General features: G+C 39.6%; 2 protein-coding genes across 4 annotated transcripts; one reads left to right on the top strand and one right to left on the bottom strand.

The window, feature by feature from the left end:
• Positions 1–101: 101 nt before the first annotated feature.
• LOC109020390 (traB domain-containing protein-like) lies at positions 102–17,243 on the top strand. 3 transcript variants are annotated; one of them, XM_035689170.1, is made up of 10 exons: positions 104–762; positions 5,815–5,848; positions 5,902–5,915; positions 6,074–6,133; positions 6,649–6,732; positions 12,424–12,528; positions 13,656–13,769; positions 13,941–14,041; positions 16,165–16,276; positions 16,489–17,243. In XM_035689170.1, the coding sequence occupies exons 1-10, from the start codon at positions 259–261 to the stop codon at positions 16,615–16,617; spliced, it is 1,257 nt and encodes a 418-aa protein (XP_035545063.1). In that variant the 5' UTR covers positions 104–258; the 3' UTR covers positions 16,618–17,243. The 3 variants fall into 3 exon arrangements, with proteins under 3 accessions (XP_035545064.1, XP_035545063.1, XP_035545061.1); XM_035689168.1 differs by lacking the exon at positions 5,815–5,848 and having other exon boundaries at positions 5,868–5,915; XM_035689171.1 differs by lacking the exons at positions 5,815–5,848; positions 16,165–16,276 and having other exon boundaries at positions 102–762; positions 5,868–5,915.
• Positions 17,059–18,096, bottom strand: LOC109020391 (ATP synthase subunit b', chloroplastic). Its single transcript, XM_019002841.2, has one exon. The coding sequence runs from the start codon at positions 17,942–17,944 to the stop codon at positions 17,285–17,287; it is 660 nt and encodes a 219-aa protein (XP_018858386.1). The 5' UTR covers positions 17,945–18,096; the 3' UTR covers positions 17,059–17,284.
• Between the last annotated feature and the right edge of the window lie 766 nt (positions 18,097–18,862).

Here is an 18,862-nt window from a genome sequence, read left to right as displayed (position 1 = left end):
TATTTTAATTAATTAAATCAACAAAGTGCCTAAGAAATATACAAAAATAATTATACAGCAGAATTCAAAAATTATATTTCTATCATTTTCTGTAATAATATCACATAGTCCTAGGCTTTGTCCCTTCCTCGGATCTCTCTCCCAACAGTACTTATTCGAGGCTCCACTCTTCCCCCTAGTAAAAGGCACCGTTATTTAAACCCATGCGCCCCTTTTTTTCTAATTTTTCTAAATTTAAACCCATTTGCTCCTGATTTTATGATTCGTCCGACTCACCTGGTTTCTGTACCAAACTCGGTCGGGTCGCTCCGCTTATTCGGCTTCGCCTCTGGCAGTGCTAGACTCTCTGTCCGTCGTGCCCAAAACGCCCACACTCTCGCAAGCCTCGTACACTTCTCAGCCTCGCGACAATCCAAAATTACCTTCTCTGCCTCATCCCTCGACCGTCGGAAACCACCCCACTCGTCCCATCCAGCGATGGACCCCCACGCCGCGTCCGCCAACGCCAAAGGCGAGGACTTTGTCCACATCGAGAACCCTGGCGCCAATGAGAACTTGAGTGAAAGCATCGTTAATATCGAGGAGGAGCCGCCATCGGGAGACGACGACGATTCGACGAGTTACGAGGATGAGTCCTTGGATCAGACGAAGGCAGTGCTTCCCGAGGAGCTCTCGAGAAGCGTGGTGTCCCTCACGTGCGATTCCGTCGCCAAGGGTGGTGTCTGCGACGTGTACTTGGTTGGCACCGCTCACGTGTCTCAGGTAATTCCTTTCTTGCTTATTACTTGGCTGGATTTTGTCTCTGTGTTACGGGTCCTTCAATTCGCAATACAGAGCCACAGAACACAAGCAACAAGAACAACACGCAGAGACTCAGAAACACAGAACAAGAATTGAGAAAGAAACCCAAGAATCCAAATCTTGATTATTGGAAGAGGCTTTCGAGGAACCTTCCAACCTCCAGAAAAGAAAACTTCTATTATCAACATGTCTGAACAAGTGTCCTCTAGGACCTCTTCAATCGTTTCAGCTTTTATACTTTCTAAGCTGCAAAGTAAAACACAGTCGTTTTATTACACAAAACGCATACAAACGCATCGTATAAACCTCTTCCCGCACAGGCTCCTACTAAGCTCGAAACGCATCGCTTCATTTGGGCTACCTTACTTGCTGTATAGGGGTGTGCAAGAGGAAAGAAATGTCGAAACTTGGGTGAGTCTATCCACTACTGTAATGATCACTGTAAAACCACTAGAAGGAGTAGAACTTCAATAAAATCCATGGAAATATTTAAACCATGGAGAGGTTGGAATAGGCAGTGGCTGCAAAAGTCCAGCTGGATGGACAGTTTCATCCTTACATGTCTGACACACCTCACATTCTCTGACTAATTTCTTTTTGTCTTTGTGCATCCCTTCCCAATAAAAGTCCATCTTGGCTCTGTGCAGTGTTTTGTAATAACCCACAAGCCCAGCTTGTGGACTATCATGTACATGATGAACACCATACTCTTGAATGGTGAATTCTGAACCACTACAAGCTTTCTCTTTCTCAATAACAAACCCTGCTGTAATGCATAATGTTTTGGACCCTCCAGGCCCTCTTAAAGCTTAGAATAAATGTTACTGATTGTAGGAGAAAGTTGATAACTTTGCTTCAACTCTTCAATTCAAACAGGAGTTGGAAAAGTGATTAAGGCCAAAGTAGCTGCTTCTGCCTCTTTATTTTACTTCCCTCTTTTATAATCAATAGTGAAATAATACCCCATTAATTTGGACAACCACTTTTGTTGAGCTTCTGTGCCAACCCTCTACCCTAACAAATACTTAAGGGCCTGTGATTAGTCTTCACTTTAAAAACTCCTCCTAGCTAATAAGGTCTCCATTTACTCACTGCAGAAACAAAAGCTAGTAACTCTTTCTCATAACTAGATAACAACAATGCTTTCCCCTTGAAAGCCTTGTTGTAGAAGGCAATAGGCTGGCCCTCTTGCATGATAACAACCCCCAATCCCACGCCAGAAGCATTATACTCAACTGTGAAGCTCTTGGAGAAGTCAGGTAATCTGAGAACAGGAGGTGTAGTAATAACATTCTTAAGTTGTTGGGAAGGCCCGAGATGCTTCTGCAGTCCAATTAAAAGAATTTTTCTTTAGCAACACTATCAATGGAGCAACAATTATTCCATAATTTCTTATGAACTTCCTGTAATAGCCTGTGAGGCCTAAGAAACCTCTCAGTGCTTCGAAGAAAGTGGGAATGGGCCACTTTATCATGGAAACAATCTTAGAAGGACCAGCCTCGACACCACAATCAGAAATGACTTGACCCAAATAATCAACTTCTTCCATTGCAAATTTACATTTTGACATCTTTACATACGAGTTGTGCTCTGCTTTAATACCCCCAAAACTGATTTGAGATGTCCCAAATGCTCCACCAAATTTCATATGTAAATCAGCATGTCAACCCCTGAAAAGTAGCTGGGGCATTAGTAAGGCCAAAAGGCATTACTAAGAACTCATAGTGGCTCTCATGAGTTCTAAAAACTGTTTTCTCATTGTTCCCTTTCTTGACTTGAATCTGGTGATAACCCGACCTCAAATCCAGCTTGGAAAAAACCTTGGCCCCAAATAATTTATCAAGCAATTCACCAATGACTGGTATGAGAAGCTTGTCCCTGATGGTTACTTGATTTAATGCACAGTAATCTACGCATATTCTCCATGAACCATTTGATTTTTTTATAAGAAGCACTAGTGAAGAGAAAGGACTTTGACTGGGCCTCACTACAGATTTTAACAAATCTTGGACAATATTCTCTATTTCAGTCTTCTGGTAGTGTGGGTATCTATAAGGCCTCACTAAGACTGGGGCAGTTCCATCCTTTAGTGGAATATGATGATCAAAAGATCTTCTTGGAGGCAACCCAACATGTTTTGCAAACACCTCCTTAAACTCCTCAATCAATTCTGCTACTTCTTTTACCTGACTTCCAGGTTTTTGCTCTTGTTCCCCAACCACCAATTGTAAAAACCATCCCTGTTGTCTTACCAAAGAAGACTTCAAACTGCTTTCCCCATTTTGCACCTTCAAACTATCAAACCTTAGTCCATGCAAAGAGACTCCTAGTTAATGGGACCCAAGGTTTTTAATCATTGAACCCCCAACACAATGTCACTGCCACCTAAGGTTAGAACATGAAAATGAATTCTGAACCAATCAATTCTTCACATTTGCCCTTACTCAACAATCTATCACCATTGGCCACTCTTACTTGTAAATTTAAATCATCCTGAACCTTTAACTTTGCTTCCTGCACCACTATTGTATCTAGGAAGTTATGTGTACTCCTTGAATCCACTAAAATTTCAACTGCACAACTCCCTATCCTTCCAAGTAATCTCATAGCATTATTATTTGAGCACTCTAAGATTGCATAAATGGTTATTTCTAGCCCTTCATCCTCAGCTACTGTCTCTTCCCCCATCACATGAATCTCTTCACTGAACTCCTCAATTTCTACCTTCTTATTAACAGGGTCATATACTTGCAACAAGTAGACTTTTGGATTCTTACTCGTGCAGGATTCCATTTTTCATCATAATCGTAGCATGGGTCTTTCTTTCTTTTTTCATCCATTTGGGAAGAGAAAATTTTCTTGGTAGAGTAGGTTTCTGCATCCTACTCCCTTCCACAGCTGAGCCAGTGTTTACTGCACTGCTCCTCCATGGCCTCTTAGGCCTCGTTTGTTTTCGCAAATGTGATGAAATGAGTTGAGATTAAAGATAAAAATTGAATAAAATATTGTTATAATATATTTTTTTAATATTATTTTTATTTTGAGATTTGAAAAAGTTGAATTGTTTATTTTATTTTGTGTGGAAATTTGAAAAAGTTATAATGATAAGATGAGATGAGTTGAGAGGAGTTGTAAAAAACAAATGATGCCTTAGCAGCTGATAGGTATTCTTCTTGGGTTTTTGCCGATTCAAAAGCTGCATTGAAGTTAATAGGATAGAGCATTCTTACTAGTAATCGAATCTCATCCTTTAGGCCACCTTAAAAAGCAGCTCAATTTATGCCTCTTGGACAATCCTTTAAGCCTATTGGACAAAGCCTCAAATTGAGCTTTATACAATACAACCATAGATGAGGATTGCTTGAGGTGTGTCAAAGCCTCCATTGGGTCATCATAAGCTGTTGGCCCAAATCTTACTTGCAATACCTTCGCAAAGGAATCCCACCAATTAAAAACACCACAATCTATGGCATCTTGATACCATGAGAGCCTCACCCTCCATAAGATATGATGACTTAAGAAGCTTCTGACTTGAAGGTGTCTGATGAAAATCAAAGTATCGGGTGGCTTTGAAAATCCACCATCTGGGTTATTCCCATCGAAATGGGGAAAATCTATCCTCATGCCACGACGTATAGAGACCCTTTCTTCATTCATACCCAATATAACATCATGAAAACGATCCCCAGGTGAGGCTACTTGTCTTGACGATTTTCTACCAGAGTTTTGATCATATCAGTGAGCATGTCTAACCTGTTAGTAATGCCATGTATAGCATTTTGGTGTTCATCCAATTGTCTTTGCAGAGCCTCCTGATGTAATTTCACCGTAGCAGAACGTGTGCCTTCTGCCATTGTAGGATTGCCTTCAAACTGATACCAATTGTTACGGGTACCCTTCAATTCACAACACAAAGCCGTAGAACACAAGTAAGAAGAACAACATGCAGAAACTCAAAAAACACAGAACAAGAAATTAGAAAGAAACCCAAGAATCCAAATCTTGATTCTTGGAAGAGGCTTTCAAGGAACGTCCAACCTCCAGAGAAGAAAACTTCAATTATCAACAAGTCTAAACGAGAGTCCTCTACAATTGTTTCAGCTTTTGTACTTTCTAAGCTACAAGGTAAAACACAGTCATTTTATTGCATTGTAAAAATGCATCGTATAAATCTCTTCCCGCGCAGCTCCTACTACGCTTGAAACGCACCGTTTCATTTAATCCCCAAAATGCCCCGTTTCAACTTTCATTCTGTTAATACCGTTTCTTGCCACAAAACGCACAGCTTCATTTAACCCTCCCAAAATGCAGTGCATCACTTAAAATATCACCCCCAACGCACCGTTTTGCTTGTTTCAGTTAAAAACCATTGCCCATCTCGACACCATGACAACAAAACTTGAAATCCCTTACACTCTGTTTAGCAGGCAAGAGAATTCTTAATTGGTTAATGTTTGGCTGTCAAGAAAATTCTAGATGCCATCTTACATTGGATTAAACTTCCAATGATTGGATCAACATATCTATGAAATTTCATTAACTTTTTACATTGCTTTCTTTTCCATTAAGATTGCTTTTGTTAAGAGTTTGATTGTCTACAGTGATGTATGAGAGTGATGTATAATCAAACGTGTGTGGGTGGGTGGGTGTGTGTGTAATGTTATGTTTATTCATTCATACGTATTCATTTAAAGTGTCCGAGAAGAAATAACATCCTCTAGGTTTATGCGTGCGAATGATACAAAAACGTTGTAAGCTAAAGACGAAGCTATGGATAAGGGGTCTCTTCCTTTAAATGTACTCAAAAGGACTAGATTGTGTATTAGTGAAACAGATAATTACAATTATCTTGTACTGACCTTACCCTACTGTGGAAGAGTCAAAAGGTTATTTTACATTCAATTGTAGTAGAAATTTGCTTGTAAAAATTACTGAGGGGTGGGTTATCCATGGCGCTGTTCTTATGAATATAAAGAATCAATAGATATGCTGAGTTTTCCATGTGCGTTGCAGGAATCATGCAGAGAAGTACAAGCTGTAATCAGTTTTTTCCATGTGCGTTGCAGGAATCATGCAGAGAAGTACAAGCTGTAATCAGTTTTTTGAAACCACAGGTTCTCTCTCTATCAGAACTCGTTAAAATCATTTGATTGATGGATGGTTCATTTTGCAGGTCGACTTCCTGCATTAGTATTGTTTTGTAGACGTAAACATCTGGAATATTTGATTTGAAGTTTGTGTACATTAACAAATATGTGTTTCTTGACTACAGGTTGTTTTCTTAGAACTATGCTCAAGCCGTGTTGCAGTGCTTGCCCCTCAGAATATAAAGGTCAGTGTATTGGATGCTCTGTAGATTTCTGGTGTGGTTTTTAAATTTTTTTTCCTAATTATAGATTTGACCTGCACTCACTCTCTATCTCTCACCCTGCCCCTTCCCTCCCCCCTCCCCCCCCCATGTGCCAATCCACTGCTAAGCTCTGAGTAATGGTCTTTATATTGCTTTTGTAGTTCTTTTTTCAGCACACTCTAGTGTGGTGTGTTTGTTGTTTTTATACGGACACACGTGTGCACATTCTAACGCATGTGTGCTTGCTAGGAAATTATCGTATTTGGGCTCTTTGCCTTTGTTATTGGGTTGCGTAATTATTAAATCATTAAATTTTTCGACTATTTTTGTTTGGCTTGAGGCTACTTGCTTATTAAAAAAAAAAAACTCAAGAGACAACCCCGTATTTCTCTGATGGCTGGTTATAATTTGTTGAACACGCTTTTTTGGCTATCCAGTTTCTTCAATTTTAGCGTCCAAGATTCTACATGTTTGTATGCTCATTGTTAGTTCTACAGGTACCGACCATGGGAGAAATGTTAGACATGTGGAAGAAAAAGCATAACATCTTTGGAATACTTTACAGCTGGTTTCTTGCCAAGGCATGCTTCTATTTCTTAATTTGCATCTCGATCATCACAACAATAATAAAAGAGAATGCATCTCAGTCACACCGTGTTCTGCTCGCTTGCATCTCAGTCACAGTGTTCTACTCACTTCCTCATTTTTTTTTTATAAGTAATCAAAGATATATTAATAAAGATAGGCGAAGCCTAAGTACATAAGATGGTATACAAGAGATAAGACCTATCTAGGTCGAAGTAAGGGAAACTAGAAAGTCATGAAAAGTCAGGCTATTAAAATCTAAAGTAATGGCCCATAGAAATAAAGTACTGAAAAAAAACCGTTCTAAGTTCCTCTGGAGACCGCTCTTTGTTTTCAAAAGTCCGATTGTTGCGCTCTCATATACACCACATGATACAGATCAGGATCATATTCCACACCGCCTTGATTTGTTGAACTCCTCTCGGAAGTGTCCAGCTGGCCAATAGAGCTACTACCGTTGCAGGCTTAACAATGGCTAACTCTATCCAGCTACATACTTCAACCCATAAAGCTCTAGTAGTCTCGTAATGTAGCAAAAGGTGATTCATTGTCTCGCCAGATCTCTTGCACAACAACACTAGTCTAGAATAACTAAACGGGCGCTTCTTCAGATTGTCGGTAGTTAGAATCTTTCCCAACGCTGCTGTCCAAGTAAAGAAGATCACTTTCGGAGGCGCCTTATTTCTCTAGATTCTCCTCTATGGGAACGGGGTGTTGGCGACTTGGGAAAGGGACTTATAAAAGGATCAAACTGAGAAAATGCATTCACCCGTAGGAGTCCACCACAACCTATCGACTTGCTATCCATTCGGCTTCACAGAATATAGAAAGCTGAAAAAGCCTCAAAGGTGTCCACCACAACCTATCGACTTGCTATCCATTCGGCTTCACAAAATATAGAAAGCTGAAAAAGCCTCAAAGGTGTCCACTTCCCAGTCTTACGCCGCTCTACTAAATGTGACGTTCCACTGCACTTGGTCCCCTGTTAGAAGTATAAGGCCTTCTATTGAAGCTTCTTGGTTGCATGCCAACTGAAAAATAGTTGGAAATGTATCCTCTAGGACCTCATTCCCACGCCATATGTCATTCCAAAACTTAATGCGAGAACCCCTCCCGAACACCAATTTAGAATGGCTACTAAAGTCCCCCCACCCCTTCCTGATGTGTTTCTAAACTCCCACACCTCTAGCCCCGTACACCTCTTCAGTACACCATCCCCCCCACATGCTTCCATATTTACAGTCAATCACCAGCTTCCATAAGGCTTTTGTCTCGTTATTATACCTCCATAACCACTTTCCAAGTAGGGCCCGATTGAAAGTTCTCAGATTTTTTATACCCAAACCATCAGACGAGAGTGTTGTACACACTTTATCCCAGCTGACCAGGTGAAATTTGAATTCATTCCCTAGCCCACCTCATAAGAAATCATGGTACAGTTTATCAATTCGAGCTGCTACCCTGGTAGGCAACTGAAACAAAGGTAGAAAGTATGTAGGTAAGTTAGAAAGTGTACTCTTGATAAGAGTCAAACGGCCACCTTTCGACAAGTACAATCTTTTCCACCCTGCCAATTTCCTTCCTATCTTCTCTATGACTGAATCCCATATGGATGAGGCCCTTGCTGCTGCCCCCAATGACAATCCTAGATAGGTAATAGGAAGAGAGGCTATCTTGCATCCAAGAATACTAGCTAGCTGCCTAGTATTACTCACGTTCCCCACTGGCACTAACTTTTACTTGTCAAAATTTACTTTCAAGCCTGACGCTACTTCAAAGCATAGTAACAAAGCCTTCAATGCCCTCAACTAGTTTTGATCTGCCTCACAGAATATGAGTGTATCATCTGCAAAAAGTAAATGAGACAAAGTAATAATACCCCTATTGGGATCACCAATCGGAAATCCAGTCACAAATCCGTGCGTAACCGCCGCCGATGTGATCCTACTCAAGCCTCCATAATGATTTCCTTGTTTTAGACCTCGAGAGCTACTGAAGAAGCTGGTAGGACAACCATTAATCAATACTGAGTATTTGGCTGTGGAAATGCACCACCTAATCCAATTACGCCACCTAGGCCCAAAGCCACATCTCCCCAACAAATATAGGAAGAAATCCCAATTGACATAGTCATATGCCTTTTCCATATCTAATTTACAAATAATATCTGTGGAGCCAGTCTTTAATCTGCTATCCAGGCCTCGTTCGCTATAAGGATTGAATCCAAAATTTGTCACCCCTTAACAAATGCATTTTTTGGTTTCGAAATAATCTTGCCTAAAACCGCCTCCAGTCTATTAGCAAGATCATTGGATATAATTTTATACACTCCATTCACAAGGCTAATGGGTCGAACATCCTTAACCTCCACCACTTAAACTTTCCAACCAAGGATACTTCTTGAAACACATTCATAATGTCCACTTTTACCACCTCCCAGCAAGATTGGAAAAAACCCAATAGTGTAAAAAACAAGACCATCCAGCTTTGGTCTCCATTCCACACGCTCTGTTAACAGTTGATCATAGAAGTCCACCACATGGTCACGAATTACGGGGGCCTCCTTACATTCCATACCATTAATGTTCAGCATATCAATGGTATTGGTTCTTTTATAAGAGTTAGCAACTCTATGGAAAAACTCAGTACTCCGGTCCCTTTCTTTCAGCCACAAAGCTCTCGACTTCTGGTGCTAAGAAATTTTCTCGAAGGATGGTGTTCTTTCTAATTCTGCAACCAATTATGACTTGCGCAGTAGCTCATCTGGTAAAAGGGCTCTAGCCTCCAATATCTGTTCAAACTGTTGTAACTCCTCCACCATGGATTTTTTTCGCTCCCCAATATCTCCAAAGGATTGTGAATTCCAAAGTTTAAGGTCATTTTTCAAAACTTTTAGCTTACAAGTTAGGATTTATGAGGGATTACCATGGAACTGATAAGAAGACCACCATTGCCTAACCCTATCCACAAAACCTTCACTTTTCAACCGCATGTTTTCAAACTTAAAGTATCGATGCCTGCTTCGAACACCACCACAATCCAACAGTATAGGAAAATGGTCCGAGCAAAAAGACATGACAGCCTTTTTTGGCACACTTCCGGATAGTGCACCTCCCATTCCGGTGAAATTAGGAATTTGTCTAGCCATGACCGTGTCTGATTATTCGACCAAGTGAATGAATCCCCTAGTAGAGAAATATCCAACATGGTTAAATCAAAGATGCAATTTGAGAACTCTGTCATTGTTGGGCGCAGCCAACTCTCTTCCGATCGTTCTCTAGGAAATCTGATTACATTAAAATCTCCTCCTATACACCAAGGAAGCTCCCACTAGCTATGTAACCCAGCGAGTTTCTCCCATAAGAAACATCTATCATTGTCTACATTTGGACCGTATAAACCTGCTAAAGCCCACACAAAGTTATCTGTCACGCTATTAAAAGAGCATGCCACTGTATACTCCCCCACAAACTCCTCCATTTTCTCAACAACTCTTTTATCCCACTATGATTCCACCCGAAGCTCCATTCAAAGCTAGATAAGCCCAATCCGCTTAAGTGCAACTCCAAATGCTTCAAATTAAACTTCGAGAAACACTTTTCAATTTAGTTTCTTGTAAACATACTATATCCACCCTCCATTCTCGCAACAAGTTTTTTATGCGAAGCCGCTTCTTCGCCTCATTTAACCCGCAGACGTTCCAAGACACAATTTTTGGCTTCATAAAGGATAAGCAAGCCCTTTCCCTTTGGATTTTTCACGGCTTGAGCTTCCTTCATAATTCAAAGACCAAGTTAGGCGCTTGAATTCCCGCTGTTTTTTCGACCCTGATTTTTTAGATTGTGTATGATCCTCCCCAATTGCAGTAAGTAAAGCCATAAACTGCTTTTCATAGCCCCCACATTCCATGCCTATCCAGTGATGCAAATCCTTCACCTTTTGAAACACCCAATCCGAAACATTCGACTCATCTAGTAGCACACAGTTTAACGGTATCGGTTCCCCATCACTGGAAGCCCACTGTAGGTTAGGAGTCACCCTTTATTCCTCCCCAAATAAATTCTTGCCCTCCCATGCAACTACAACATTACTAATAGGAGATTGAGTCTTAGGGACCATCATTACCTCACTTTGAGAAAGCCAATCATCAATCACCTCTGCCCTTGCCCCCTCAGCCCCAGGATGAGCTTCAAAACTAAGACTTCCTGCCACTATACTATCTAGATGAACCTTGGGATGGCCATGGGCCTCCGTCTGGGGAGGAGACTCTCCCACCATGCAAATCGGCACCTTCTGGCTGGCTGAAGCCACATTAGCGTCGCACAATGGCAAAGACTCCTCCACTATCGGCAGTTTTTAGCTTACCATAATCCCCCCCATCTCAAGCATCTCTTCATAGGAAGAGACCTTACAGCTCTGAGCCTCAGCTACAGGCAAAAGCATCATCGGCGTTTTTGTAGCCGTCGCTTTACCGGCAATTGTCGGGGAGTCCTAAAACGGACCTCGAGACCTATCGAGCGCTTTCCCGAGACCGGAATCCGGCACCGTAGCCACCATCAAAGGTGTCACTGCCTTTGTCGGGGCCACCTGGCTCTTCGCCAGCGATGGTGGCTGAGGCCCACTCTTCGACGAGCCTGAGGCAGACGATACACGTCTCCTCCAAACAGGCCTCTTTAGTTTCGGTTGAAACCAAGGCCCAACTTCCCTGTTTCTTCCTAAGGCCTGCACATTAATTCTGGGCCCATTCAGCTGGCCCATAAGCCCTACCATAGCCCTTTTCCCTAGGCCCGCTCCCACTCCCACCTCTACCTCTCTTTCAACGCACCGTTTTATGTCATTTAAGTTTGCCTTCAAATCTTCTATTTGTTTCTGCATCTCTATCACGACCTGTAGAAGGCTTTCCTTATTAAGATCGACAATATCTCTGTTAGCCCCCTCCAAGCTCTGACCCACTACCTCAACTGAGGCCACTCCGTCTCCAAATTGCAGTAGCACCTCTCCTCTCCATCTTACAAGTTGATGGGAAGGGTTTGAAACCCTTGAAGATTTTTTACAGCATCTAGATACGATGTCGGGGGATGAGCTTCCGACGTCATAACCATCATAGGGCCAACTGCGAAGCTGATCTCCCTCAACACCTCCACTAGTTTTCTCCACCCCCTCCCATCCCTCCCTTCAGGAATGAGGATACTGTTTCTCCGCCCCCCCATTCTAAACTCCACCAACGACATGAATGCCCCTTGAGAGTTAACGCACCTTTGAGCTATGAGGCCCATGTCCTCATCTCTATGAGCTGAATAAAACTCTCTCCTTCCCGTCTTCAAGCAGTCTTCCAGAGCTTTGGTGAACCACCGTGCTGTGGCTAACTCCAGATGAAGACTTCTCACCAACTTCCACCCCGTCTCTGTGATAGTCACCCATTGCCTTCTCTAGCAACCTCAAAAATCCTATGATCGATAGCAACAGCATTCGGCATGCTTGAATGCGATCTCAAACTTGCAATGAATCACTCACTCAACCTCCCATGAACAGCATCACCAGCCAGAAACGAAAAAAAACAGAAAGTGTACAGAGAGAAAGAGTCAAGACTTAAATGCTCCATACTTCCTCATTAAACATTTCATAATTTCTTAAATAGGATGTTTTACATTCTATGCTCTAAACTGTTTTCATTTTTTTCCCAGTAGATTGCTAGTAAGCTCGAGGTTTTTCCTGGTTCAGAGTTTCGTGTGGCGTATGAAGAAGCAATGAAATATGGGGGCAGGGTGATTCTGGGGGACCTTCCGGTGCAGGTAAGGTATTTTTGCTTTGAGTGTTTGTTAGTGGAATTGGTCCATGGATCATCTTTCTGCTTCAGCCCACCCTATTACCACACCTGCCGCTATTCTTTTCTGTTTTCTTCTTCCTCTCTCTTTCTCTTGTTTTGGTGTTTATCATATCAACCCTAAGGTCCAAAACCCACGTAAACCCAACCCATTCTACCCCTCACTACTGAATTCCTGTTCTACCGTGGTACATTTCACCCTTAAGGTGAATATTTATATATTCCTTACAACTGTTTCCATGGATGAATACCTGATTTTGTTTCTGAGTATGTTGCTAGTCATATTTTATTTCCAAGAATGTAACAATTCTCTTTGTGAAAAAGAAACACGTCATAAAATCCCTGAAAGCTAGGGCATGAGATTTAATCCTTTTAAAAGAATCTGGTGCGCTTTCTGGTTATTACATGCTTTGCTTTCTGTTTGAGTAGCTTGTTGCAGGCCCGCCCAAGGGCCATATCAAGCATCTCTCTCTCTCCATAAATGTCTAGTCAAGAAATTTATTATGAAGTCGAAAATTGTCGGTGGATTACTTCTATTCTTGCTTTTGCAAAATTTATGGCACTTCTATAATTTTATTTTCAAATGAACATTGAAGTCATTTACAACTTGTACACTCCCCAGTTTTTTTGTAAGTTCTTCAATGATCTGCCGTTAGCTACCTAAATCTTTTATTCATCCTCTTTGGAATCAACCTTATTGTGTGGATGAGTTTGCTTGTGCGTTGAGTGTTATTTATTTATTTATTTTTTGGCTTTGGGGATTAGTTTCTTTGCATATATGCTGGCTGTTTTGAAATTATTATTATTATTTTTTTGTAATTAATAAGAATTTTATTATCACGAATAGGCATAGCCCAAGTACACATAAAGTATACCAAACAAAATATCTACTACACTCTAGAATTGAAATCAAAATTTGAATTGATTATTTATTTTATTGATTCTTTTGCGACAGGTATTTGAATATTCAGCAGTAAGACTTGTCTATCTTTAATCTAATGCACTTTCATGTCAAAGCTTGATGGGGAACTCCCACCCTCCTTTTTTTTATCAAGTTAAGGACTAATTTTGTATGACTGAAACTGGCTGAAGCAGATTACAGTACGAAGGACTTGGGCAAAAATGCCATTGTGGCATAAGATAAAACTACTCTACTCCTTGTTTTTTCAAGCAGTATTTTTACCAAGCTCTGAAGATCTAAATAGAATGGTGAGCTCTCCTATCTTCATTTTTTATTGACATTAGTAGTTTTCGTATATTCATATTTATCGTAATTCGCAGAAGTAGCAAATGATATCTACCCATATGCATCTAGAAAAGGGGCATTCATTTTATGTTTCTAAGTTTAGTTAATTGTTATTTGTTTTTTCTTATCTTCAGTTAAAGGAAATGGATGATGTTGACATGCTGACTCTTGTTATTCAAGAAATGAGCAAGGAGTTCCCCACTTTAATGGAGACCCTTGTACATGAGCGAGATAAGTTAGTATCTTTTACCTTCATTTAGGCTATAAAAAATAGTCGTTTATGTCAAAAGATGATATCATGATATAAATTGCTTTGTCCTAGTTAAACATTACAAGTGAGATGGAATAAAGAATTTAAATCTATGGTGAAATAATTTTGAGATATCGTAAAGGTTTAGCTTTTAAAATAGTCTCTGACGTCTGCTTTCTGGAAATATTAGTCCCTATATACTCTATTTTTGAAATCTTTACTCATTGTGCTTTAAACTTTGATCAAATCAGTTGTTTCATTGGTAATACGTTTAAGAAAAATTCTTCTCATTAGCCACTACTCACCACCCCACACCCTATGAAAAATACTCCCATATCCTATGAAAAACACTTCCACACCCTATGAAAAAGCTATAGGTGTGGAGTGTGAGAGTGAATAGTAGTTGATGTATAGTAAATCCCAATATATTAATACTTTGTTGAAATGTCATGTCAGCACCAATCACTAGATGTCATGTACCTTTAAGAAAATTAAAAAAATATATGAGAAAAAAACATAGATAGCCTGGCTTGATCTAGGTGTGACTACTTGGATGCATCTAGGCACTGCCTAGGACACTTGGGTGCCAATCTAGGCGTCAACCAGAGTTGCACTAGACAACCCAAGCGTTCCTGGGTCTGTCTAGGTTTTTATTTTTCATATTTATTTTTTAAATGACACGCGGCACTCAGTGATTGGTGCTAATACGACATTTTAACAGATTATTAATGGATTACTAATGGAAGGACTGATTTAGTGTGAATGAGTCTAGTTCGAGCGAGTAGTGGGTGGTCAAGCCTCATTTATTTAATTTTTATTCAAACACAAGTTGACCTCGAGCTTTTCATTGAGTTGGATTTTATGTTCGTGAACAAATCATTTAATATTCGAGTGAGCTCGAGCTTGTTCATGAGCTGCTCCATTTAGATAAATAGATTATTTATATTTTTTTTTTGTTACTTTATCTACAGTTTTTTTTTTTTTTTGGATAAGTAACTTTATCTACATATTTTGACAAACAAACTTTAACTTTTTGCTAATATCTTTATGATGTTTATATATATGTATATAAATAATTATATTCATGAAGTTCAGGTAACGCTTTTAGTATTAGGAACATGATCTCCTCTTATCTTTTTCAATCTTTAAAATATTCTCATTATAAATGTAGAGATAAGACTATGCAAAATAATAGATACAAAGTTATTCAAGTTTACACGAGCTTATACAAGTAAAGTCGAGTTATTCAAGTTTAATACTCTTAATTACTTTTTTTCCAGTGATGGTCCATTTAAGGCATTGGTAATGGGTGGCTTCGATATGCCTGATACTTCAGAATTTTTATTTTTTATTCTATAATTTTCTGCATGAAGTGGCTGCTTTCAAGATTGGAACCACACACTTGTGCTTGTAGCCCAGTACTTTAATTCTTTCATAATAAAGAAAAGGTTGTAGTCTCCCAACTTTTTGTTTTGAGAGATTCTCTTTAATGAAAAGAATTGGGCCTCATTTGGTAACACAGATGAGATGAGATAAGAAATTTGTGAATAATAGTGAGATAATTTGTGAGTAGTAGTGAAATGGTTTGAGTTAAGATTTTTATGAGATTTTGGGAAATGAGAGAAAAAGTTGAATGAGAAAAGTATAAAGTTAAAAGAGGGTTAGAATATAATTTTTTTAATATAATTTTTTTTTTGGAATTTGAAAAAGGTGAATTGTTTTTGTTTTATTTGAAAGTTTGGAAAATTTGTATGAAAATTTGAAATTGAAAAATGTTTGTATTTGAATGGTGTTTGGATGTTAAAATGAGATGAGATGAGAGATGGTTTCAAAGGTTTGTGAAACCAAACCAGAGTCTTGCTACCTCGGACATATTCTCAATTTATTCATATATTAATGAAACTGTGATTAGTGGTTTCAGTTTAACCGATCATACAAAACTCTAGGTTGTGAACATTTGAGACTTTCCACTCAAAAGTAGCAAAAACCATGTTATACATGAAGAAATTCATGGTTCTGCATTTGTTTTTTTATGGTAATTAATATTTAACAATTTCTCTAAGGGCAACTTCTTTTTTCTTTTGGGGGCAAACGTTATGTGTTTCAAGGTACATGTCGTCCAGATTACTAAGAATTGCTAGTCAGAACAGCTTAGTCGTAGCAGTTGTTGGGAAGGGACATCTGCAAGGAATAAAAAAGAATTGGAAGCAGCCTATTGGGGTTGGTCTTTTTTCCCCCCAAGAATTTCTTTCTTATGATATGCCCTTTAAAACCAGTCCATTAGCGTTTCATATCGGTATTCTATAGAGAGGCCAGTTATTTTGGCATGCCATGTCTTATTTTAAATGGGAAATAGTGCTTCGTTGTATTGAAGTAGCTTTTCCATTATCTAACCTCAAAGCTTTGAGAGTCTATCCAATTTTTTCTTGCAGGTGAAGGATCTTTTGACAATGCCACCACAAAAACCAGCTATTTCAACTCTGAATATCCTCACATCTCTTGGTGTTGCAGTTGCTGGGGTCGCCATTTTGTCTGGCATCTATCTTGCTAACAAGAAATAGCTCCACCGGAGTGTGTTACTTGGCGACGTGGTTGGAAGTGGGAAATTACCGGGGCGAGGTGTGGAAGGCTAGTTTGTAGCTAACGATTCTTAATTACTGAGAAATCACAATGAACACAACTACATAATCAAAGTTCTCTGTACTTCGTTGAGCTGATCTCACTTTCTTCATGTGAAACTTTGGCAAAGGAAAGTCGTGTCGATGGGAAGGCGAGGAAATTCTTAAAATCTCTGAAATTCATTCTATGCAACATGACGAATAAGAAACATAATATTCATATACCTCAACGAGGGATCTCTGTACAGATGTAATTGATTCAAGGTGCTTGGTTTTGGTTGCTTATTCAGGTTTTGTTCTCTAGAAATCTTTAGTGCTTTTACATACCAAATGGTTTTAGTTCGTCTTCTTACTAATTTGTTATTTTTCCATCAATAAGAAGCATTAAATCAAATTGAATATTATTTCGGGCTTACAGTAGTTATCTTCTTTTGATGAACAATACAAAGGATGAAAAGGCATGGAAAGCAACCATTGATCAAATGTTTTGATGAACACAATCCAAATATTTCAGTACAATGTAAAATATGCATGGAAATGACAGATTATATAGAAGAGAAGTAAGTCACTAATCCAACCTCCTTTCCTGGGTTTTCCATAATTGCCAAAATTAGGCAGTGGGAAGGACCTTATTTACGATATCCCGACTGAGAGCAGCAATCTGGGAATCAAGGGCCTTCAGGGTCTCTTCCTTCTGCAGCTCCAAACTGACCAAAGCCTCCTGCAATTCCGCCTCCACTTTCTTCCTGCCCTCGGCCAGCTTCTGCTCCACCTCTGCCTGCGTCTCCTTCTTCATCTTGTTGAGGGCTGCCGATATCTCGGCCCTGGCGGCCTTCATGACGGCCGCGGCTTGCTCCTCCAGCTGCTTCACCTCTCCCGATGTGTCCTTCACGCTGTTCAGCTTCTCTCTAATGGCTGCGTCTCTGTCATCCATGAATTTTCCCAGAGGAGAGAAGTAGAGCTTGTCGAGGGCGAACTGTAGGAACAAGAACTCGGCCACGATGATGGGGAGGGTGAGGTTGAAGTCGAAGAGAGCGGCCTTTTCAATCTCGACGGCAAGGGAGGGAGGGGCAAGGGCGAGGGAGGTGGCGGCCACGAGGGAGAGGGATTTGAGAGTGGAGGAGGAGAGGGTGAAGAATTTGGAGGGCTTGATTGTGAGGTTGGGAAGTGGGAGTTGGGGAATGGAGAGTTTGGGTTTGGTGGTGGAAGAGGAGAGAGAGGCAGAGGCTATGACGAAGGGTTTGGAGGAGGACATGAGCATGTTGGCCATGGCTGCTGCTTGCTGACAGTGGTAGTGAATGTCTGTCAATGGAGTTTTGCTGTGTTTGGAGGATGTGTGTGAGAATCAGATATTGGTTGTGAGAGATTGAGACTGGGAACGGCTATATCTCATTCTTCGCCACACAAAAAGCAGATAAATAGAGTTTAGTTTTTCCTATGGCCCCAAAACAATTAAAAGACATCCGATAATAATAATAAAAAAAAACAAACAAACTCATCAATGAATGGAATGTTTTTCCTGATGTATTGATTTATTTAAATTCTTTGTATTTGATTAAAGAAAAATAAATAAAAGTTCTCTAATTGATTTTTCCTAAACTAAAATTGAAAATTGAAAAAAATTTAAAGAATCCGTATATGTAACAATCAGAACGTGGCCTCTGGCCAAGTTTCCAAAATGGAAGTCTTGGATTTGAAACTCTCCCTCCTCAAAAGTCTATATATATATATATATATATATATATATATATATATATATATATATATATATAAATCAAAGACATTAAAATCTGAGTGAGATTTTATACAATCATATTTTAAAGAATATTTTTATAAATAATATTATTTTTATAAATAATATTATTATAACCAAAGTCCATCAAATCGTGGATATTCTTACAATTAATAAAGGAAAAAAAACAGTAAAATAAGAGTGATTGGGAAGGGAAAGTGCTGAGACAGGCAAGGGGTTTGTTAATCAGATTCCGGGAACAACAACCAGATTAGAAACTCTATTCTACAAAATGCACTTTATTTGGAGAAAAAAAAGCCACATTGACAACAAAGCAGCGAGCATGAAACAGAGAGAGAGAGTGACAAAAACATCGCTATGGTTTTGGACCTAAGAAAATCCTACGAAATGCAGAGCATGTACTTATAGGAAGTGCCAAGTGTATGCATAAATTAG

The sequence above is a fragment of the Juglans regia genome, chromosome 1 (genome assembly GCF_001411555.2).
Source record: "Juglans regia cultivar Chandler chromosome 1, Walnut 2.0, whole genome shotgun sequence".
Taxonomy (NCBI): Eukaryota; Viridiplantae; Streptophyta; class Magnoliopsida; order Fagales; family Juglandaceae; genus Juglans; species Juglans regia.
This window is presented reverse-complemented; position numbering and strand designations above follow the sequence as displayed.